The sequence below is a fragment of the Nanorana parkeri genome, unplaced genomic scaffold, assembly GCF_000935625.1.
Source record: "Nanorana parkeri isolate BGI_ZX_2015 unplaced genomic scaffold, ASM93562v1 scaffold3, whole genome shotgun sequence".
In the NCBI taxonomy this organism is placed as follows: domain Eukaryota; kingdom Metazoa; phylum Chordata; class Amphibia; order Anura; family Dicroglossidae; genus Nanorana; species Nanorana parkeri.
In genome coordinates this window covers 1,011,786-1,030,936 of record NW_017306271.1, presented here as the reverse complement: position 1 = coordinate 1,030,936, position 19,151 = coordinate 1,011,786, and the positions used below count along the sequence as shown (strand labels likewise).

At 44.8% G+C, this 19,151-nt stretch overlaps 1 protein-coding gene across 1 annotated transcript in view; it reads right to left on the bottom strand.

The window, feature by feature from the left end:
• Positions 1-18,146, bottom strand: part of ADAP1 (ArfGAP with dual PH domains 1) — a 181,062-nt gene extending 162,916 nt beyond the window's left edge. Inside the window, exon 1 of the mRNA XM_018568271.1 lies at positions 17,863-18,146. Within this exon, the coding sequence (XP_018423773.1) occupies positions 17,863-17,947 (85 nt within the window). The 5' untranslated portion in view covers positions 17,948-18,146. The remainder of the gene's footprint in view (positions 1-17,862) is intronic.
• Between the last annotated feature and the right edge of the window lie 1,005 nt (positions 18,147-19,151).

The window sequence follows — 19,151 nt, the reverse complement described above, 5'->3', positions numbered from 1 at the left end:
TTAACCGAAGTTCCACTTTAAAGTAGAACTCCTGGGAAAAAAATCCTAAATTCTTGTGTCTAGGTCAGGGCTGAGAAAATCCCAGGAGCCAGGACACCAATGCTCCTCAGAAATGACAGCTGGCACCTAACTTTTGAGGTTTTCTCTAGTTGTTCTCAGTAGAGCTGGTTCCTGGATTGGACAGACGAGCTCCTGAATTACATATGAATTTGTCCACCCCTGGACTCTAGGTTAAAAAAAAGTTATACGGTACTCACCTGAACCTTGGATATGGCCACCTTTAACAGCGCTCCCTCCTTCCTATCTCCTCCTCCACTGCAGCGATGAAATGTCCCTCAGTGTCCTCACATTTTATACACTGTGTATAGAGCGTGATGATTTACAAGACCTTAGGCCTCGTTCACACCTAGGCGTATTGCATATGCGCGTCTGTCGCGCGTTTTTTTACCGCGATCCGCGGTAAAAAAAGTTGTGCGTTTCCGAAGGGTACTTGGCTGTATCCCAATGGAAACGCGCAACAAAACGGCCCAAAGTGGTACCTGTACCTTTTCAGGCGCGGGCCGTTTTGTAGTGCGTTAGGGACGGGCGGAAATACGCCAAGGTGGGAACGAGACCATTGACTACAATGGGATTGATATTTTTGAGCGTTTTGTAGAGCGTTCGTCGAGCGTAGAACGTGCTACAAAACGCTCAGGTGTGAACGAGGGCTTAGACTGCTGCAGAGGAGGGGGAGAGAGGCTCCAGTGGCCAATCTAACAGTGAAGAATCTTTCTATAGTATATGTTTTCTTTCTCTGTAAACAGTAAATTAGGTCCATATGTTTCAATGTCTGTGGAAAGGCAATGAACCATACCTAAACAGAGTATATTTTCTAGCAGCGCCGGGAGCTTATGAAAAATGCAAACGCTAGCTGTAATTCCTACAGCAGACTGCAGAAGGAGATTTTCATAATAAGTGGCGTGCATTAAAGAAGGGATCAAGCCACAAGACTGATGGCTGCTGTTTGTGCAGAATACTGAGCATCGATGATTTTCCAAGTGTACCTGTCTTCTTTACATAGCAAAGGCAGCCATGCTGTGCTCTGAAACAATATTCCTGATGATACAGTCTATACATGTATTAAAGGATTATTATTATTATTTATTTGTAAAGTCCCAGCATATACTATCTTGTTATAACATCAGCATTGTAATAAGAATACATACTAGAGTTGTTTTTGATGTCATCAAAGCTTACTAGAAAAAAAAAATGCCATCAAAGCTTACTAGAAAAAAAAAATGTATGTTGCCTTCTGTCTGCCCATCACTTTCAACAATTCCCTGGATTCCCAGTGTCCCAATTTCTCAAGACTACATATCCCATCATGCATTGCTTCCGGTGAGTAATGATAATGTTACACTGTTCAGATATTGAGTTGTAGTTCAGAAGGCAGGCTATGTGAGATTCAGATTATTTATTGGAGTTTGATTTATTTGATTAAAGGAGAACTATGGGGTCAGTGTTTTTCCCCATAGTTCTCCTTGGGGTAACGGGAGGACATAAACTAGCGTCCTCCCGTTACCCTAAGCTCAGTATACCGCGAGCTACAGCTCGCTGTATACTGAGACGCCGCACCTGGAGCGGATCCTGGCTTAGATGCCGGGATCCGCCCAGCTGCGTGAGTGACAGCTGGCTCTACCTATCTAGAGGCAGAGCCAGCTGTCCCCGCCCCCTCCCCCGTCCGTTCCGCCAGTCAGCGCTGGCAGATCGGAGCGGGGAGAGGGGAATCCAGCCCCTCCCCCTGTCACGGCAGAGAGCCGTGACAGGATCGAGAGGTGAGCGAACGCCGGTATGTGTTCTCTCACCTCCCGATCTACTGAGCCGACCTGTGACAGTCTCATTGTCACAGGTCGGCTAGAACTATGAGGTGAGTGGAAATCACTCATGTCATAGTTCTCCTTTAAGTTTACAAAGTATATGACTTTTCCCATAGGCGTGTATTTGTTTTCAGTATTTAGACACACTCTTTGTTTGATATATTGTTAAGAGAGGTGCAGTGCGGTGCAATGTTTTAAGAATATGAGAGAGTTATGACACAAAGAAGTGCATATTCACAGGGCTGAGTGAAATTGTGTCAGTGCATTAAGGAAGTACATCCGATGGGAATCTTCAAGAAGTAAATTTACAGACTTCTAGATCAATATGGTTATTAGGAGTGGGATAGAACCTATGGAAATGCAATATAGAAATACACATTTATTTTTAGTATTTTTTTTACCATAAAAGATGTGCAGCACTGGCCATTCATGAGGTATTGCGTGCGTTTATCCTCTGTAAGTGTACTAGTTCCTCATAAACTGAAAAGTGGGATAACTGGTTATGTCCACAAAATAACGGCCTCCACTGTGTGTCAGGTACACTTTGCAGTGCAACTTTTTCACCAAAGATATTCATTTTCTTCCCTTTTGTAAAGTTATTGCCTTATTTTAAAATAATTCAATTTTTTTTTTTATCACTGTAAACTCCTTTTTTGAGTCTGTATCTACTATAACCTCTATACCTGAAGTCACGTGTGTGAGGCATAAAGTAGAAATACAGGCAAAATACATAGTGTATATATTGCAGTCAGTTAGCAGCAATAACACAGCCGTTTTTGTTTTGGCAAAGCCCCTTCCATAACATAGTTTTATTCCCTATTGATCCTGCCGGTAGATCCGTTACTTTTCAGCTTCCTTTATCAGGGTGACAACGCTGTTCTTTCTTCACTGAAATTGCACAGCAGCATTGTTACCCTGTGGACTGGGCAGTTTTAGAGGGACAGCCAAAACATTTGTATTTTTTTTAGTTGTGGATAGAGTGGAGAAGGATGAGAACCCCTGTGCGGGGGTATCTATTGCTGTCTGTGTCCCCGTTAGGGAGATTCATCTTCCTTTTTGTCCTGGAGAGCGTTATCATGCCATCTGAACAGGAATAGATGGGAAACCTTCTAATAGGGATACTAGTTCTGGTGACACAGATGGCAAAAAGCTGACAGGGATTACTCCTTTAGGCCTCATTCACACACATCGCAATAGCAAAATTGTATATTGTGTATATACACGTCAATGCGTGTATATACGAGCGTCTATGCGCGTATATACGAGCACTATTTGCATTCCCAGAATGCATCATTCCTAATAGAAATTTTAATTAACTATACGCACATACGCTCGTATACACGCATATACATGCGCAAACATGCGTATGCGCATAAAATATGCAGAAATATGCTGCCAGGACACATCTCGGTTCCATTCTGTTTTTGCGCATTTTTACGCTACGCAAATATACGGCTCCATACGCGGTTATGTGTATGGAGCCATTTATTTGCATATGGTACAATACGCATGTACACGTGTATACGTGCGTGGTAGTGTGAATGAGGCCTTACTCTATCCAAGACAAAAAAAAAAGTTTTGGCTTCAGTTTAAAGACAAACAAATGTTAGTCCAACTCCTCTAACACTTTCTTTTTACAGCAGCAGCAATTTTTTTTTTCATTAAAAAAGGTTTAAACCATATTCATTTCTTCAGGTAAGACTACTGACTAAAGGTGGTGGAGTATTATTATTATTATACAGGATTTATATAGCGCCAACAGTTTGCGCAGCGCTTTACAATACAAGGGAGACATTACAATCACAATACAATTCAAGACAAGATGGTAAGGAGGGCCCTGCCCCCGAGGGCTTACAATCAAAAAGGGAGGGGCAAGTGATACATGAGGAGGTAGCTGTGTGGGGATGAATTGTTTGAGAATGTGAAGGTTCAGTGGTTAGGTCGAGGTGGGATAGGCTTCCCTGAAGAGATGAGTCTTAAGGGATCGCCTAAAGGCAGTCAGAGTGGGAGATAGACGGACAGGTTGGGGTAGAGAGTTCCATAGGATGGGAGAGACTCTAGTGAAGTCCTGGAGGCGAGCATGGGAGGAGTTGACGAGGTAGATGGTGAAATACCAAAATAAAGTGAAAAATCAGTTAATAATGAATGAATGATATTAAAATGGACCTTTACCCTCCCCACCCACTTTCTGTCATTCCACTCTTACCCCCCTCCTCACAATCGAACGTTGTTTTTTTGATATCTTTTTTGGGGAACACATTGCTGCACTTCCTGGAGAATAAAGTATTCAGGTACCCGCAGCCTCCTGGGATACCCACAGCAAGTTTCGGGGTACTTTACAGTGAATATGCCTTTGCGCAGGATCCACTGCAAGAATCTGGAAGAGACAGCTGGTTTCCGATGACATCATAGAAAAAGAGCAGTAGTGGAGCGGCGGATCCCTATAAAACACTACTGGATTCGCTAAGCGTGTGAGTGTGTTATTTGTGGATGACGCATGATGAACCTGGAAATATATGTCACCTGTCTAGATGTGCAGTGTGGCCAAGCAGGTTCACAGGTGGGGGCGGGGACAAGACCAATCACCCTGCACAAGCAGAGAGCATCAGTGACTGGTCTTTATGACAGGAAGCTCCTGCACAATGGCAAAGTTTCTCACTGGATTACTATACAGATCTGTAAGCAATACAAAAGGTTCACCAAGATTCAAATAAGAATACACATGCCTCTTGTATTTGGACAATATTTGCTTATCGCAGAGTTCATCTTCCTTTAAATGAGACAGGAGTGCTTTTTTTTTTTATAATTGCAAGCTTGCGCAAGGTGAATTTCTCCAAAGACTGAACAGTATTGTATGATCACACAGACAGCTACTGGCGTATAAGCAGAAGGGAGCAGGGCCCATCCACCAGCAGTGTGACCATAGGTCACGTACTGTATGAGCAGGAAGTTACACAGCAACCGAGAGTTCCTCTGCTCTCAGCTCACTCACATGGACAAATAAACAATGATAACAAGGAGCAGGAATACTCAGGTCTGATACTTCTCCTTTACTAAAGAAGAACACCAGGATTTTCTAAAATTAACCCTTACAGTGGGGCTACCCCTACACTGCAAGGGTTAAGTGCTTGCTACGTCTAGGGAGGGAGCTTAAATAAAGAAAAAATACTGACCCGATCCTCGGTCCCACCTGACTGCGAGACCGGTCCCCGCAGCCTTTCCTCCCCTGAGCTCTGGTGGCCTAATGACCCGTGATGTCATCACATCTATTACCATCCATAAGACATGAGGATGCTGAAAAACATTCCACAGTCAGAGTGCAGGGGGAGAGAGGTGAGGGGTCACTGCTGCAGGACTGAGAGTCAGGAGCAAGCAGTTAACCCTTGCAGTATGGTGTTAGCCCCACTGCAAGAGTTAAAAGAGAACTATGGGGTAAGTGTTTCCCCCCATGGTTCTCTTAAAGTGACATTAAACCCTCAGATTTTTTAACATAAAACAATACTGTAATGTGTGCCTTACTGTAATCCATGGTTGTTTCCCTTCTCTTTGCTGCTCTTCCTTTTAAATCTGTATCTGTTCTCATGCTGGGCAGAACTTCTGTTTTGCAGCAGACTGCCTTGTCTCTGAAATGGATACATGGTGTCTGTGTGTAGGGTTGACAACCTGAGCCAGCACTACAGGAAGAGGCACTCAGCTGCAAAGGGAAGTTCCCCCCAAGCATGAGAGGACATGAGAATTTAAAAGGAAGAGCAGCAAAGAGAAGGGAAACTACCATGGATTACAGCAAGGCGCACATTACAGTATTGGTTTATGTTAAAAAATCTTTAATGTCACTTTCAGGGTCACGGGAGGACATATACTAACCTCCTCCTATGAACAAAAGCTCAGTAGATTGCAAGCTATTGCCCGTAATATAATGAGAGCGCCACAGCCGGGATGGATCCCAACATTACTGTCAAGATTCACCCAGCTGCGTGACTGACAGCTGGCTCTGCCTGTCTAGAGGCAGAGCCAGCTGTGCCCGCCCCCTCCCCGTATGTTCCTCCAGTCAGCGCTGGAGGATCAGAGTGGGGAGGAGGGGAATCCCTACAGTGAGCCTTGTGTGACAGTCACGGCTCACTGCAGGGAAACGATCGGGAAGCATGGAGCCAGCCAAACAGCATGGAGCCGGCTTCCCAAGCAATCAAGAAGCCGGGTGGCGTGCCATTACCTGCCGCCCGGCTTCTTGATTGCCCGGGAAGCCGGCTCCATGCTAGTAGAAGTACCAGTATCAGTACTCAGTATCGGCGAGTACCGAAAGATAAATATGTCACTTGATTGTGACACTGAGGAGACCGTGGAGGTGGTTCTTGGATTCATCCGACTTCCGCTCTCTCGACCCTTCAAGTGCCTCCCTTGCCTCATAGACTAACCCTGCATGGTAAGTACCCGACAACTAAATTGAAGGAGATTGACGACATGTAACAATTGTTGAAAATAGATCATATATGCAAACGTAATAGTGCACATTTAGAGATGTCTGTGACCATAAACCAATGTATACCTCAACAAAGAATTTTCTTTACTGATAGATCCATTTGTTTTGGGTCCCCTGACGAAGCCACTGGCGAAATGCGTCGGGACCTATTAAGTTAAGCCCTCAAAGGGACAATTATAAATCTGTCAAACTTGTGATTAATGTCACGCCTTATACCTTGAACAATCTGGATCACATTAATATGTATGTACTAAATTAATGCCTGTACAAGCAAATCCCATGCAGGGTTTTTGCTAGATACATGAAATACTCTGTTAGATATATGAAATGCATCGTTTTTTGATATTATTTTTATAATATACAAAATAAAAATGATTACATATTTTAGCACATCTCTCTTGGCTATTTAATTGCACCCCTCCGGAAACCCTATCTTTTTTTCCTTTTTATTACCATCGGTACTTGTTGTCGATACCGAAAAACCGGTATCGGTGCATCTCTAAAAAAAAAATGTTGGCTTAACATACACTTTGGCCCAATTGACACCAGAAGGGAATCCAAAAATGTATGGGTGTGTATGGAACCAGTTCAAGCCGCTGCGTTGTGTTGCAGCAGTGCTCTACTTTTTTCAGCGCGTCACAACTGGACGGACACGAATGTCACAACGGTGTCCATATTTGCATTCGGCATCCCCTTGGAGGTTCCTGCTTTTGCATGTTTGAGCTTTGGAACATAGCAAAAGGCTTACATTACCAATATACATCAAGGAAACACAAGCTGAAAGTCTGGTATGCTCAAATAAATTGTGTCCTCTGCCTGTTCTACAGTACAATTGTTTTGCCCACTATAGGCACAGTGTGACGCTTCAGAGAACTGATCCTTAGACTTTGTACACACAGGAGCTGGATGCAGCAAGAAATACAAAATGAAATGGAACTGCAGCATCAAATACAGATACACACTGCAGTCCGCATTCATTATTATAAAGCCCAATGTAAGTAGCAGATGAGGTCTCTCAGAACACAAGAGTGTATTCGTCTTTTCTGCACTGGGTATCAGGGAGTATTTGGCTGGGCAGCATGAATATGGGCTAAGTGTTGCCGTTTGAACCCTGTGTGTAAGACCTTAGCCAAGAGACGTAATCATAAACCACACTCATGAAAGCAGATGTGCGGAGAAACTCAAATCATGTCTACTCATATCCTTCTAGGAACCTGCGCACTGCCCTACAACTAAATGGAATAACACTGAGAATTCTAAGCTGAACACAGAGAACCTGTCAAGGCTGAACTTGGCTGTAAGTGTCTGAATCTCCACGTTTTATATGTGTTTTTTCACTATCTACTGCAGGCTTGGACAAATCCTAGGAGCCAGGTCGCCAATATGGAGTCTAACAATTTCATTATTCTAGACCCTTGGCTCTCTTTGGCTGAGTCACTGACCTTAAACAAGAATGCAGTCAATGTCAAAGTCACAGCTCTTGTCAGGCATACCTTTCCTGGCCAAAAACTTAAAGCAGGGGTAGGCAACCTGGGCACTCCAGCATTAGTGGAACTACAAGTCCCACGAGGCACTGGAAGACTGTGACAGCCACAGGCATGACTCACAGTGGCAGAGGGATGAAAGATTTGTAGTTTCCGAGGATGCCTACCACTGACTTAAAGTAACTAAGTGAAAGAATTAATACAACAGACAGGCATTTTCAGCAGGAGGTCATTGAAGGAGAATTATGAGGCGAGTGATTTTCACTCAGCCTCATAATCTGAGCCGACCTGTGACAATTAAATTGTCACAGCTCTATTCAGTAGATCGGCAAGTGAGCGTACGTATACCGTCGCTCGCTCACTTCTCGATCTATCCCTGCAGAGAACCATGACTGTCACTCACGGCTCCCTGCAGGGATTCCCACCCTTCCCCTGTCCGATCCTCCAGCGCTGGCTGGAGGAACGGACGGGGGAGGGGGCGGGCACAGCTGGCTCTGGATAGGTAGAGCCAGATGTCAATCCCGCAACTGGGTGGATCTTGACAGCAATGTCGGGATCCATTCCGGCTGCGGCGTCTCAGTATACTGCGATCTCTAGCTCGTGGTATAGTAAGCTTTGGGTGATGGGAGAACGCTAGTTTGTGTTCTCCCGTGACCCTTAGGAGAACTATGGGGAAAAGCCCTGACCCCATAGTTCTCCTTTAATAACAGGTTTAGAATTTCCCAAGAACAGCTTTTCTATGAGATGTAGCCATATTTTGGATAGAGTAGGGAAGGGTTGGTTAAGTCAGATATCACCAGTCGAAATCATTCAATTATTTTGCTTATTTATTGAGGAAACGTCACAAGTAGGGATGCACCGATACCAAGTACCGTACTCGGTACAAGTACAGATACTTTTCCAGCTCCAAGACTAGACATTTGTAAGGAGCACACGGAGCTCCTGGGATTTGTACATCTCTGTTTTAATGTATGATTTTGTTTTTATAAATATATATCAGGGATGCACCGATACCTTGTTTGCAAGTACAAGTACTGATGCTTGTCCAAGTACTCACAGATACAAGTACTGATACATTTTTGTTTATTGTCATGTGACAGTTTTTCTAAAACAATACAGACTAATGATTTCAGGACAGTGGTGGAGCGCCAGAGCCAGGTCCCAGCTGTAACCGCTGCAACACTGGTAGTTCTCATAAAAATGCAGAGTATCTGCACTGGTATCTGGACATACCTAGTCACAAGCAGCAATTGACCAATGTTTTGGAGCCACGCTGGGTCCCTTCTTCAAGGCAAAATAGTGACAATGTCATTGCCACTATGTCACCTTGAAAAAGGGACCCTGACGCTTGTGACATGTTTCCACAATAAATAAGCGAACTAATTGAATGCTGTGGACTGAGTGCTGGCGATCTCCCTCTTTCCGATGTTGGAAAACACGGCGCCATCCGTGTAACCACTACGAGCACCACAACCACTAATTAAGGTCCAATTACTATAAGGAGTGCAGGTGACACATCATAACACTAGGGAAGGGTTAAAACTTCTGTCAAGTTTTTGTTATTGCTGTCTGTGACTCTGCTGGGTAGATTTGCCCTCTCTGTTTGTTCTGGTGACCACTGGGATAAGAACGCAATAGGCAATCCAAAATGTGACAGTTGTCACCAGAACAAGAGGTGAGGGGAAATCATCCAATGTGGACAAATGTTCCGGTAACAACTGTCTAAGAGGGGGTTTCCCCTTCACTTTTGAGGGATTTCCTCTCACTTCCTGCTCCATCTTTAGACAAGAAATGAAGAGAAAACTTGCCAACAGGATACAGACAGTAAAAAATAAGCTGACAGGGGTTTTACCCTTCCCTACTATTTTTTGCCTTGATAAATACTTTAACTCCCAACTTACCTTTATTGTTGGCTAACTCAATACATTACAAATGCAATCTCTCTAAACATGTCAGTCTTCTTCACCAGGAATGCTATTGTTGTAACGCTTTTCTGTTGTGTGTATCAGGTTATCAGATTCAGTATTGGGTTATGCCTGACAATTAAACTTTGCATGTTTAGAGAGCTTGCAGTTTCGATCTATTGAATATATCCAGCACAATGCATGCTAAAGGGTTTCCTATTACTTCAAGCCCGACTCCAGATGATGACCATCATTCAACCATAAAGAACATCAGTCCTAGAAGACTGGAGCAGTGAGTCTATTGGCAGCATTGGAGAGAAAGTGAATATTACAGCAAATGCTTATTTATTTATTACAGGTATTTATATAGCAATGACAATAGGGCCAGATTAAGAGCATCATGGGTCTGGTGCTGTTGGTCGGTCGGACGGGAAGTAGCAGAGGTGGCACTCTAATTAGGCGGCCAGTGAGTGGCCACCTAATATGACTGATTACAGCACCTCTGTCTGATTGTGTTCATCCTGGATTGCCATAGGGCATACCGAGGCAATCCAGGGCGGCCGGAGGGGCCTATTTTCAGCGCTGGGTCTAGAGCTTGTGCTCCAGTAGCCCCTATCCTATGTTAGTCTGACCCTGGCTGACTATTTACACAGTGCTTCACATACAGCACATTCATGTCAGTTCCTGCCCTCAAGGAGCTTACAATCCAAGGTCTCTATTCATATGCATGCAGGGCCGATTTAGAAAGGAGCCAATTAACCTTCCAGCATGTCTTTGGAGTGTGGGAGGAAACCCATGCAACCCATGATCTCCCTATTCAGACTAAACAGCATGGATGGAGGAATATCCCCTGCCAAATATTTTGTCTTGGCAGCCAACACACGCGGGAACCAATCAGCTGCAGTCACTGTTTGGCCCACAATTTTTCACCTGGCTCCCTCAACAACAGTCGAGTGAAAAATCAATTTTTTCCAAACTGGGTTGTTGGCAGTAGGGATGCACTGATACCGATACTAGTATCTGTGCCGATACCCAGTATTTGGTCGAGTACTCATACTCGCCCAAATGCTCCGATACCTTCCCAGATACCAGAATTTCCTGTCAGAGGAAGATTTCCTCTGACCGGCAGTGCCGTAGGGAAACATGGAGCCAGCTTCCCGGGCAATCAGGAAGCTGTGTGGCCAGTAATGACCTGCCTCTCGGCTTCCTGATTGGCCGTGAAGCCGGCTTCTTGCTGATTGGGTGGGAAGCCGGCTTCCCGGCCAATCACAATCTAGCTGGCCAAACAACACTGAGCCGGCTTCCCGGGCAATCAGGAAGCCGGGAGGCATGTCATTACCCACCGCCAGGTTTCCTGATTGCCTGGGAAGCCAGCTCCTAGCCAGCTGAAGCACCGATATCGGTACTCGGCATCGGCGAGTACCGAAAGCAAAATATCGTTGCGGGTACTTGGTACGGAAAAACCGGTATCAGTGCATTCCTAGTTGGCAGGGCCATCCACAGATTAAATTTGATACGTGTATGGCCAGAATTAGGCTGAATTCATACTTAAAGTAGTATTAAACTTTTTTTCAATAATGAATCCAGATCTAACAAATACACATTGCCCAGCAAAGTATTGCTTTACATTTTTACCCAAGCACTTAATCATCATGTTTCTGAACAGCTGCTTCCAAGTCTCTAAGCTCAGCTTCCCTGAACTTCCTGTCCAGTATAATATCACAACGGACAGTGCAGACTTCAGCAACTGTTCATCTACTAGCTTGGAGAAGGGAAGAGAGGGTGTCAGGTTTGAGGAAAGTATCTTGACTTGCTGTGTCTGTGGATTGTAAGCTTTCAGGAGCAGGGCCCTCCTATCCCTCCTGTATTGAAATTGTGTTGTAACTGTGCAGTCTCCCTCCATTTTGTACAGCGCTGTGCAAACTGTTGGCGCTGTATATAAATCCTATATAACAATAATAATATAGGTGAATCAGGACAGAGTGAATTGCTTAAGATTGCTATTGCTCTACCCCTAGACCAAAACGATCATATAAACCTTGCAGTGCAGGGGTAGCCCCACTGCTAGGGTTAAGGAAAACAATTCCCGGAGTTCTCCTTTAAAGATTAATGGTGACTAACAAAGGTTTAAATGTTTTTTAAAGGGGGTTTCTAGTTTAAGCTAATAATGATGTGATCTGCTAGACCAGACACCTAAAACAATTAGATGTTTGCAATTATCTTCAATGAGAGGCTTACTGTGTCTGCGCCGCCTCCACCATTGACAGGAATGACGCGTCATTTAGAAAAAAAGTAATCCCTCAGCACATTTGTGTGATATGTAGGAAGATCCCACGTGCTGCGATGTCACACGCCTCTAACAAAAACATACAACAATGTAGACTTGGAGCCGACATAGATCTCAAGCTGGCTGTACATGTGAGATAAACACATATGCTTGGACAGGGCGAGCGTACATGTTCATATGACATATGTCTACAAGGCAGTCGGATCATGCCTAAGCCCTCATTCACGCTAGAAAAGGCCGGCACGTACAGATCCATGCTGCGTGCACGGCCATATCGGGCAGCTCCCGGGACGGACACGTGCTGCATGTGATTAGTATGCAGCCCCCCGTCCTTCTCTATGGGAGTACATGGCTGTACGCTCACCCCAAGTGCAGGTCCATACGGGTGCGTGTTTCCTGGCTCGGACAGAGACAGGATCCATCCTGTCAGCTTACGAGTACGGACACCCGGACCCGTACGGACGTGCAGGGCGGGTGAGCATTGGGTGGCGTACGGCCGCGTAGTCCCATAGAGAAGGACAGGGGCTGCGTACAAATCACACGCAGCACTTGTCCTTCCCGGGAGCTGCCCGATACGGCCGTGCACGCAGCACAGAGCTGTACGTGCCGGCTGTTTCTCGTGTGAATGAGGCCTAACACAGGAGGTGTGTTACTGGCAGAATCACAAGAAGATATAAAACGAAAGATAAAAGGGACTGGTAAGCTGCAATATATAACATTTTTGATCTTGGGTTTAGATACACATTAACCTCAGGTCACCTGTCATATAACGATCTACCAGTTGAGAAAAACCGACTTCTTCAGAATAGCAAAGTGAAACATCGTCTGGGAAGGGCAAGATGAGAGATCATTATCTTGCTGCTTAATAACAACAGCAAAGAATAGCATCGCGCTCACTGATAACTGAAGCTGGCACCACTTCTCTGCCCCCATAGGCTAGTGTTGTGTATGTACAGCGTGTAAATATCTATGGAAGAAGACTTCACAATTCATGGCATAACACTGCACATTGCTGTGCGGATTTGGGATCATTCTTTACATACCACACATCGCCTTCAATCATTCATCCACATTCTACTACTACAGACAAGAAATATCACACTGCAAGCCCAGGGGTAGGAAGAAGAAGCAGTAACTCCTCAAGCTTTACCAGAGACCTCTTTTGGGGTGAAATCAAACCTTTACATTAAAGGGGTGCTGCATTATCTAAAATCTACCATTTATGTTAGCTAGTGACAATTATTATTACAGGTGCAGCAAACTCCCCATTATCCGGCATTCAAGCAACTGGCACTCTCAAGCATCAGCATAAAAAAATAATTGAGGACATATTATGTCATTGATTGTTCTTTGCCCGTTGCTTGATAGACATTTACACACTAAAAAATTTCATTTTGTGATGTGCTTTATGCGCATCTGGCTTTTACGCACATCAAACGCAGACAAAAGCGTGGGCAAAAACCGCATGAGGGCCTGTTCACACCAAATGCAGACCAGATCTGCATGAGTTTCTGCACATGCAGTGCAGTGGGTTTTGTCGCATTCTTGACGCGTAACGGGCTGTTTTTTTTTTTAAATGCTGAGGTTTTTTTTAACCTAAAATGGGCTTTCAGTGTGCGTTCTGAGGTGTTTGCATGTGTTTTTGATGCGTTTGGGTGCGTTCCAGAGCAGAAAAAATAGGGCATGCTGCACTTTTTCTACATGCTCTGGAACTGAACGCTGTGGTGGGAACTAGAGCCCAAAATACTATTGGAATACATTGGACGCAGTTTTGATCTGTTCTGTAACTGCTCTGCGCTTGGTGTGAACTAGAGCCCAAAATACCATTATAACGATCTACCAGTTGAGAAAAACCGACTTCTTCAGAATAGCAAAGTGAAACATCGTCTGGGAAGGGCAAGATGAGAGATCATTATCTTGCTGCTTAATAACAACAGCAAAGAATAGCATCGCGCTCACTGATAACTGAAGCTGGCACCACTTCTCTGCCCCCATAGGCTAGTGTTGTGTATGTACAGCGTGTAAATATCTATGGAAGAAGACTTCACAATTCATGGCATAACACTGCACATTGCTGTGCGGATTTGGGATCATTCTTTACATACCACACATCGCCTTCAATCATTCATCCACATTCTACTACTACAGACAAGAAATATCACACTGCAAGCCCAGGGGTAGGAAGAAGAAGCAGTAACTCCTCAAGCTTTACCAGAGACCTCTTTTGGGGTGAAATCAAACCTTTACATTAAAGGGGTGCTGCATTATCTAAAATCTACCATTTATGTTAGCTAGTGACAATTATTATTACAGGTGCAGCAAACTCCCCATTATCCGGCATTCAAGCAACTGGCACTCTCAAGCATCAGCATAAAAAAATAATTGAGGACATATTATGTCATTGATTGTTCTTTGCCCGTTGCTTGATAGACATTTACACACTAAAAAATTTCATTTTGTGATGTGCTTTATGCGCATCTGGCTTTTACGCACATCAAACGCAGACAAAAGCGTGGGCAAAAACCGCATGAGGGCCTGTTCACACCAAATGCAGACCAGATCTGCATGAGTTTCTGCACATGCAGTGCAGTGGGTTTTGTCGCATTCTTGACGCGTAACGGGCTGTTTTTTTTTTTAAATGCTGAGGTTTTTTTTAACCTAAAATGGGCTTTCAGTGTGCGTTCTGAGGTGTTTGCATGTGTTTTTGATGCGTTTGGGTGCGTTCCAGAGCAGAAAAAATAGGGCATGCTGCACTTTTTCTACATGCTCTGGAACTGAACGCTGTGGTGGGAACTAGAGCCCAAAATACTATTGGAATACATTGGACGCAGTTTTGATCTGTTCTGTAACTGCTCTGCGCTTGGTGTGAACTAGAGCCCAAAATACCATTAGAATACATTGGACGCAGTTTTGATCCGTTCTGTAACTGCGTCTGTTCTGCGCTTGGTGTGAACTAGCCCTGAAGCTCACAGCTCATAATGTTGCTTGAGCTTCTTTGCTGCTTTTTTCACGCAAGTGGCAACCCATTGAAATGAATGGGCTGATGCGCGGCAAAATGCGAAGCAAAAGTGGGAACGGGGCCCAAGACTGGGGTGCCTCGAGATGCCGCGTAGTTTAAGTGTGCTGTGACTCAAAAAAAGGTTGAGAAACACTGATATAAAGACTGCAACAGCGGATACTCGAACGCACTCTCTTGGGATACCCCGGACATAGAAGAAACCACTGGGCTCCACTTGTGGAAAAAGAACTCTTTATTGAATGAGGCAACTTTGACAGCTGTCAGATTATTTACATGCCCCAAGCAGAATTTCCTATGACACCTGTGGAAAATGTACGTGAAAGCTACAAAAAGCATTGCTGACCCACATACTTGCTATATACTATATATATATATATATACAGGTGAAACTCGAATAATTAGAATATCGTGCAAAGTTCATTTATTTCACTAATGTAACTTAAAAGGTGAAACTAATATATGAGATAGACTCATTACATGCAAAGCAAGATAGTTCAAGCCGTGATTTGTCATAATTGTGATGATTATGGCTTACAGCTCATGAAAACCCCAAGAACTCCAAATCCACAACCTCAAAAAAAGTAGATTATTACATGCAATCAATAAAACAAGGATTGTACATAGAACAATATCGGACCTCTGAGAAGTACAAGCATGCATATGTACTCAGTACTTGGTTTGGGCCCCTTTTGCAGCACTTACTGCAATTACTTTTGCATGATATTCTAATTATTCGAGTTTCACCTGTATAATCACTGGGGAGAAGTCCCTATCGTTCTGAACACAAGAGCTTAGGAATATTCCAAATCACAAAGAAGTTCAAGGCGTAGCTGACAGCTGTCCCATATTTCCAGGGAGAAAGTCCAACTGCTAAAGAACTAGATGTGGATTCTTTTTATCTCTGGAGCTGTCTGTGGTTTTCATCACTGACGCTCTGAACCTTAAAATCCCTTAAAGCTGAACTCCGGGATCATGTATAGTCTAACTGGAAGCTTGCGGAGCTTTGTTTATTTCTTCCAGATCTGTGCGGTAATCTAATATGAAACGTTCACACTGTGCAGGAGCTTCCTGTAATAAAGACCAGCCACTGCTTCGCTCTCTTCTTGTGCAGGGTGACTGGTCTTGTCTCCGCCCCCTTCTGTAATAAAGACCGCTCACTGCTTCTTTCTCTTCTTGTGAAGGGTGACTGGTCTTGTCTCTGCCCTCCTCCTGTAATAAAGACCGGCCACTGCTTCTCTCTCTCCTGTGCATGGTGACTGGTCTTGTCTCCGCCCCCCTCCTGTAATAAAGACCTCCCACTGCTTCTCTCTCTCCTTGTGCAGGGTGACTGGTCTTGTCTCCGCCCCTCCTGTAATAAAGACTGCACACTGCTTTCCTCTCACCTGTGCAGGGTGACTGGTCTTGTCTCCGCCCCCCTCCTGTAATAAAGACCCCCACTGCTTCTCTCTCTCCTTGTGCAGGGTGACTGGTCTTGTCTCCGCCCCTCCTGTAATAAAGACCACTCATTGCTTCTCTCTCTCCTTGTGCAGGGTGACTGGTCTCGTCTCCTTCCCCTCCTGTAATAAAGACCACTCACTGCTTCTCTCTCTCCTTGTGCAGTTTGACTGGTCTTGTATCCGCCACCCTCCTGTAGTTAGTTGTATGCAGTCTGTAGTGGGTGGAACTACTAGATCCCTCCCACAGCTCTGCTCCCTGCCCAGGCTATGTATAGGACAGTAATATCAGTGATAATATCTGGGTTTGCAAGCGCATTTGGTGCGCACACAGTGCATTGATATTATTTGAGGGTATAGAGAAGTCGTATATGACTCTCAGCCAGTCTATGGACCAGCCACCATGTCTGACATATTTCAGAGCCTCTTGCATGGAATTTTCTTGGGTAGGTAGGTCACAAGGTCTTTCCTCAACCCTCCCCATTACACAGGGGTTGCAGAATGTGAAAGTGCATGTGCTTAGTCAATTTGTACACCAATTTATACAGGAGCCAATTAACCTACCAGCATGTCTTTGGATTGTGGGGGGATTGGAGTACCTGGAAGAAACCCAAACAAGCACAGGGAGAACATAAAAACTCCATGCTGATAGTGTCCTAGCTGTGAACCCCCCCTCCCCCTCCCCCCCAATCCCCCAGTGCTGCAATGCATATATGGAGGAACATATTTAAAGGAAATTTCTTACATTGGGAATACAGTTTTAAAGCCCATCTCTGCCCCAAACACACACACTTCAAGGGTTAAATGATCATTGGGTCTAGGATGTACAAGAAGAGGATGTTTAACTTACCTCACACTCCCCCCCACCCCCGGCTCCGCTGCTTTCCTCTTCTCCCTGACGCTCTGAGTGGCCCCTCAGTGTCATCATGTATTAACCCCTCATAGAACATAAAGGATGCAAGTGTACAACAGCAGCCAGGGGGGTACCTTGAGGAGGAGGCACATTGCAAGGATACAGGGCTAGAGGCACATTGCCTGCTGGGGCAAGGACTAAAGTAAGTGTTACCCCTTATCTCTCTACCCCTAGACTTAACAAGCGGTTGACCCTTGCAGTGTGGTATGGGTTTTGTTTTTTTCCTGTGTCCGGAGTTGGCCTTTAAGTTCTTATCTTCTCTTATCTCTTCTCTGATATGTTTGATTGTGTACAACAATGTCATTCATTTATAAATATCACTAGGTAGGTAGAGTTTTGTAGCCCATGTACAGAGCACACAGCTGTCAAATGTCCCTGGGACATGTTAGTAACTAAGGAAGGGCTTGCCCTAAGTAACCAATCACACTCCAGCTAGCATTCTCAAAGTACACTGAACATGCAGACAATGGATGACATGAGTGTCCTTACCTGGAGCTCCACAGTCAGCACACACCGTATTGCCAGGTTTCTGGGCCAGTTCCAGCAGGGCTCTCTTGTTCCTTTCTTCCGCCATAGTGCACAGCTGTATCCTTTTATCTTCCTGTTATCTTGTAGTCTCCTCACCCTCCCCTCCTCTTTGCCCACACTGTGACACAGACAAGGGAACCAGCAGGGAGGGATTCACGTGCTCCTCATTGCTGCAGGTGCACAGATCCGGAGCCGTCTAGTGCAGTATGATTCTGTGGCTGGGTATCACAGCAGCCCGAGCTCCTCCTTTCTCTCCCATTCAAACTGCACTCTGCTTTTCTTTCTTTCTTACAAACCAGTGACTTATTCTGGTTCCGCATTCCTCAAAATATTAAGAAAGTAATGTGCCGATGCGCTGCTCACGGGCGCCGCCTGCTGTCCGCCCAGTGTATGGCAGCCTCTGACTGTCCAGAGCGGTTGTAATAGAAACCCCAAGAGCTTGACATCATTCTTATTACCATATAAGGACTGAGGACTTCCTAGGCACCACCGGGGGACTGGGTATAAAAAGCACACCGGGGTATAGCCAGCAGTTCCCTATTTGTTGACTTCTTGTAAACATGGTATCAATATTTTCAGAAAAATAATAAATATTTTGAAGATAAAAAGATAAATTCAGCAAGATTTTTTTTTAAAACTTTTAAATTCAAGAACTTTGGTGTAGACTTTAACCAATCGCTAAAATCTCATTATCAGCATTAACCCCTGGAAGAGTTCACACCTAGGCGATTGAGCTGCTTTCGTGCGTTTGTCGCACAGGTTTTTTGCTTTAAATGCGCGATAACCACGCAATTTTCAATGCATAGAGATGTCTATGGGACCAAAACGGCGCGATAAACACCCGAAAATAGCTCCTACACCTTTTTGCGAGACAGGTGATTTTGCCCACACAACGAAACGCAAAGGTGTGAACAGCCTCTATTGACTTTAATGTAAATCAGTGTTTTGCGCGATTGAGCCGCACGATAAATCATCCAGGTGTGAACCAGGCCATCAGAGCCTGTTCACACCCCACCTCTGGAACGCACTGGAACGCAACCCGTCCGGCTCCCTGCGTTCAGGGACGGGAGGGGCATGGTGGTGCATTGAAGTCAATGGCACTGCAGCCACGCCCCCACGCCCACAGTGCAATTCTTGGCACCAGAACACATGGCACATTAGTGCCTGCTAGGGTGGTCACCTTTTCTTCCAGTGAAACCCGAACATTATAACGACGCACGGAAATTTATTTGGGAGAATGAGTTGCGGCT